Source organism: Quercus suber, unplaced genomic scaffold, assembly GCF_002906115.3.
Source record: "Quercus suber isolate HL8 unplaced genomic scaffold, Cork oak 2.0 scaffold_530, whole genome shotgun sequence".
Lineage (NCBI taxonomy): Eukaryota > Viridiplantae > Streptophyta > Magnoliopsida > Fagales > Fagaceae > Quercus > Quercus suber.
In genome coordinates this window covers 359,870-365,869 of record NW_027069979.1, presented here as the reverse complement: position 1 = coordinate 365,869, position 6,000 = coordinate 359,870, and the positions used below count along the sequence as shown (strand labels likewise).

The 6,000-nt window shown below is 32.8% G+C and overlaps 1 protein-coding gene across 1 annotated transcript; it reads right to left on the bottom strand.

Moving 5' to 3' along the window:
- Positions 1 to 618: 618 nt before the first annotated feature.
- On the bottom strand, positions 619 to 1,038 carry LOC112009380 (protein FAR1-RELATED SEQUENCE 5-like). The gene has a single exon (XM_024041716.1). The coding sequence runs from the start codon at positions 1,036 to 1,038 to the stop codon at positions 619 to 621; it is 420 nt and encodes a 139-aa protein (XP_023897484.1).
- Between the last annotated feature and the right edge of the window lie 4,962 nt (positions 1,039 to 6,000).

Below are 6,000 nucleotides of genomic sequence, written 5' to 3'. Positions count from 1 at the left end.
ATACATGCTAAGAAATCATCGTTAAATTGAGGCTCATTTTTTAGTAAATGATCCAAGCGTTTCTCAGTATTCTGCCACATATGCCAACTACACAATGCATGATATGTCTTAGGCATGACTACTTTTATTGCAACTGCCATTGCTGCATCTTGATCTGTGAAAATAGTGATTGGCTTCTTTTCAGACATTGCTTCTAAGAATGTCTCAAATAACCATACAAAAGATTCAATTGTTTCATCATATAAAAGTGCACCTCCAAATACAACAGTTTCTCTATGGTGATTGAGACCCAAAAATACTCCAAGTGGCCTTGCATCTCCATTTGTACTATACGTTGTATCAAACGTTATTACATCACCGAAGTGGCTATAATCAATGATCATTCTTGCATTGGCCCAAAAGATATTAGTAATCAACTCTTCACAGTCCTAGTGAAATAATATGAAGGATTTTCCTTAAGTTGACGACTAAAATATCTTCCTAAGCTAGCAACTTCCCCATGCTCCATGTCTCTCTGTTGCTTAGTGTGTAAATAGTTTTTATGATCTTGCTTGGTAAAACCAAGATTATTATATCCACCAACTTGCTTACTAAGAAGCTCATAAGATTGTTTTAATCTTAATCCATAGCATGAGTTGTAGCCACTTTCCGTTGTGATGGCATCATGTGCACAGTTGATGGGAGGTGGAGATAGTGGTTATGCTCAGCAATAAAATCACTCACTACATATTTTTTACTATCTCGATTAAGTACAATAACCAAACTTGCTTTACAACCACATCTTGTTTCTGCTCGTGGATTCTTTATATTCTGATCTCTCTTGTCTTTGCCTCGAACTCCCTCCTTCGCACACACAAATCTCCTTGAAGTAACCACTCCATTCTTTTTACATTTATTTACATACTCTTTTCTAATACTAAAACCTGCCTCTCTACCATATTCATTATAAAAATCATATGCAATCTCATCTGCTTCAAACTCCATCCCTTTAAATGGGGTAGATTCCATGGGCACATTAGAAGGAACACGTATTCCCATTATTATCCTTAGAAAAAATTGACCATAAATTTATTATAACTTTCACCTATCATTTGTTTTCAAAATAGAGATGATGTAAAAAAATGAGACAGAGTAAAAATGAAAGAGTAGCCAGAGTAAAAATGAAAGAGTCATTGGAAGCAAGGGAAAATTTGGCTGTTGAATGAGCAGTAGAGTTACAACATCTACTAATCCAACTAAAATTGCAAGAAACAAAAGACATAGCCAAGTCTTGAATGTCAACAATCAAATGGGAAATAGACCAGGCAGAACAGGGACCATTGGCGTGGATAGACCAGTCAATCAAATAGGCCATATACTAATAAAGATTCAATCTTTATCTTTAAAAAAAAAAAATTCAATCTTTATCTCAAAAAAATAAAAAAGATACTCCAAGAATCATCCAGCCATTATAAAGATTCAATCTTTATCTCAAAAAATTAAAAATAAAAGTTCAAATAGACTCTAACTTGCATCCAGCCATCAAAACAACAATATAAACTCACTAAGACAACAATATAAATGCAGAAAAATGAGATTGACTCCAAGAATTATCCAGCCATTATAAGGATTCAATCTTTATCTCAAAAAATTAAAAATAAAAATTCAGATAGACTCTAACTTGCATCCAGCCACCAAAACAACAATATAAACTCACCAAAACAACAATATAAATACAGGAAAATGATCAAACATCAAATAAGATAAGCATAAACAAGTTTTACGGATATACCTCTGTTTTGGCAAGATAGAAACAGAGATGGGTGAGTGAACTTGTTCTCTAAACCTTCTGCGAAGCTTTTTTTTTTTTTTGGTTAAAATCTGTGAAGTTTTGAACGTGGGATATACCTCTGTTTCACTTTTCCCTCCTAAAAAGTTTTTTTTTTTTTGTTTTCCCGTAGAACGTGCACGGATATACCTCAACCTTTGTTTCCCTCCTAAAAGGTTTTTTTTGTTCAGTTGAGTTAAACAACCCTCTAGTTTAAGTGTTTTAACCCCAATTAAGTGTGTGTTAACATTTTAATTGATGTGGCATGTTTCTAGTTTAAGTGTTTTAACTCCAGTTAAGTGTGTGTAAACATTTTAATTAATGTGGCATGTTTTTGGCCCTTGGTATTTGAAGACTGCTGCCACCTTTTTATATTATGACAACGACTGTCTGTTATTGAGTGGGTGCGGGTTTGTACTTCAGTGATTATGTTGTTTTTTATTTTCACTCTGCGGATTCATTGCTGAGGTACTCCACTGCCACCTTCTGTTATTGAGTACTTCACCGTTATTGAGCTCACTATTTGGAAGTTGGTAGGGGCGGGTGCCACTGCCACCTTTTGTCTGTTATTGAGTTCACTATTTGGAGGTACTGCCACCTTTTTATATTATGACAACGACTATTAGTTTGAGTTTTTCCCTTTCCTTTTTTATTTTCATGCCTCAACACATTGATTAGAGATCGCTACTTATAAACATATTTTTATATGCATTTTCAAGCGAGGTGGGATTTCAAGATTACTTCTTTCTTTGATCCTTCACACATTGTGTTAGGAACCCAGTGATTCTAGATAAGGATGAATATAAATTGTAGGAGAATTGATTTAATTCAAAGTAGTCACATTTCATAGAGAAAGAGAGAGATGCACTAAGTAATTAGTTTATTTTTCAATGATATCTAATATTGAATTATAATTATATATTTATGGGAGATTAGCTCTAATTTCATTGGCTCACATAACTCAAAATAATTTACTAGTTAATTGAACATGTACTTTATAAATAAAGTCATGTATTGAATGAGTTACGTGTACTCAAATAGCTAATTAACTAACTAAAGGGATTACAATAACTATGAGGAGATTACAAAGCATATGACATAATTTGGGATTCCTATCACAATACTTTATTAATAATTGTAACAATTGCTTGATCTTGAACGGATTGTTGAATGGTTTGATTTTGTTTTAATTTTGCACAATTCCTCATCCTAATAATCTCTAGTTTGAGGTGATGATGCTATTGTCATTTTTCTAAGACTTCATTGATTTAAATTTTCATTTACAGAACCCTTGATTGGATTAATTATGTTGCAGCAATTATACACCTTATTTGATTCAATCCATAAGGCCTAGAAATTGGAGCAACATAACTTAACTCCTAAAAAAATTGATGTTTTTGAACAGAATTTTGTGTCCTACTTATTCTTGGTATCAAGGTTGCTTCAACTTCTTGTAAAATCCTTAAGATATCTTCTTATTTGCACTCTGCATGTTTGAAATCATTGTTGTTTATAATTTGAATAAAAATGATAATCTGTGATGTCCTAATTTGATTGTTTGTGTGTTGTGTGTGGGTGTGTGATGAGTCCCACATTAGACATATACTGGGTTAAACTGGACTTTATTAATAACTACAAAGAGTCTCAATTGTGACTAGCCCTTTTGAGGTATAGTGTAGATGTGGCTAGTGTTTTTTTTTGAGTCGTTACATATGGTATCAAAGCTGGCCTAGTATCCCTTGTGGTATCAGAGATGGCCCGGTATCCCTTTTGGGTTTAGAGACATTACCCCACAAAGTGGGTCCTAATGAGGACGTTAGGGATTTAAGTGGGGGAAATTGTGATGCCCTAATTTGATTAAATTGGGCTTTATTAACAGTTATAAGGAGCCTCAATTGTGACTAGTCTTTTTGAGGTATAGCGCAGATGTGGCTAGCATTTTTTCTTAGGTCATTACATATTCCTTTTTTATGTGTACCATTAATGAACAATTTTGAACATCATAAAAAATTAAAATAGTTTATTGTTTGGAGTTTCAATTTTAGAGTTTATAACTCTATTCATTCTTTTATAGATTCTATCCATGTGTGGATAGTTTTCCATTTGTAATTCTTTAGGCTACTTCTTGACTTTTTTCACAAATTAGTTTTGCTCAATAAAATTATTTTTACCTATCAAAAAAATTTGTTTAGAGTTCATTTGGTTTCGTTTCTATTCAAACATTCCATCATTTCTTTCATATATAGGTGATGGATATGAGTGATTTCAAGATAACAAGAGATGAAGAGATTGAGGATTTAAGGTTACTCTTTCTGCGTAGTTGAGGAATCTAAGGTGTGAAACTACTTTAATGTGGTTATCTAGCTGCCTATTACAAAACCACATTTTGAAACATCATGCACAGTATTAGGCCTATACACGGTGTGGTGTGGCCAGTTATGGGGGGAGATTTTGCACCACACCTATAGGGTGCGGTTTCCCCTTATGCTTGGTTGCACCTCACATGTGAAGGGTAGGAATTAGTCTTCACCAGGTTCGGTTGACCATAGCAGTGCAATGCGGTTAATTCGGTGCAAAAATAAAACAAACAAATAATTTAAAAAAAAAAAAAAAAACAAAACCAAATGACATTTAGAATCATCAAGCAACCTACATAAATATCAAACAACCCAAATATTCAAAAACAAACCAGACAAACATTTTCAAAATATTTCTCTAATACCCATACTAAATTTTCAGACAAATTCTCCATCTTTCTAGAAAGCGTTGAAAGGAGAAACAAGTATATATTGAGCATCATCTGTTGGCTAGTTAAAAGAGATGTCACACTTGATCTAAAAAAATGAGATACTGCAGAAATATGAAATTTGAAATTCTATTAATCATTGTAATAAGCTACAAAAGTTTTACATGATTCCTCTTTATTGCTGAACAAGCCAAGAATTGACCCCAAGATTCAAGCACTTCAAGAATGAGCAATTAATTAATGTCATGAAATTGGAGTAATACTTGAACAATGTATCTATGTGGCAGATAAATCTACTGTCAGATTGACAGTGAGTTTAATCTTTATTCCATTCATTTTGTCTTTAATTTCAGCTATTTGGAAGTGCTAAGAGATTGTGGTTGAGTCATTATTGCACTGAAGAACAAGTGATTCGAAGAGTTATTTTTTATGTTAGGCAGATTATCTTGGTGTAGAATGTGAAAAACACCATCCAAAACAGGACCCTTTGTAGCACTTGGAGAATCCGTTTTTTGTGCTTGATCTATGATCTGGTCTGGTGTTGCTTAGTTAATCTCTGGTTGTTGTCTTATCCAAGTTGTGGTCCTTTTCATGTTGTATTTTTCTGGTTATGGCTTGTGTTGTATTCTGGTTTGATGCATAAGCAGTGTGCTTTACTGGTTTTGTTTCTGACTCTCTGAGTAATGAATTATCATTCATAAAAAAAAACTGCAGTCATTCATTGAGGCAGTCATCTTAGGCTCATAAATTTAATACCTCGTTCATGTTTGATTCTCTATAGATGAAAATAGAGCTAAATAATTTAAATTGACACTTCCATTTAAAGCATGGTTTCCTGGGGGCTTCTACTTATTAACATTCTGAATAAATTCTCTAAATTTTGATTTATTTCTGAATTACATTCAAATTTTCAAAGAACAAATTCAAACCTACTTTACCGCTTATAATTCCTTGACCATTCAAAATATAGTAAATCTTATTTGATCCAAATTTTATATCAAAATATAGTCCAATTGAACCCATTTATGCAACACAGAACTAGCCAACTTCTTAACAAGTGAAATCATGAATAAAGTTAGGATTGTAAATAGAGAACTAAATATAGCAATCATCATTAATATTTATTTATGCAACACAGAACTAGCCAACTTCTTAACAAGTGAAATCATGAATAAAGTTAGGATTGTAAATAGAGAACTAAATATAGCAATCATCATTAATATTCACAATCAGAACAATAATCATCAAGATGCATGAACATAATAAAATATTTTCAAGTACTCCATATAAGTTCATGTCTTCATGATCATAATCCTTAAACAAAGCCCAGATATAAGAAGATCCAGAACCAAGTACAGAAGTGACAAAACAAAGGCTTGCATGTGTACATACATATAAAATCAAATAGAAAAAGCCAAAGAGCACTATAAAAACCATGAAACTTCAA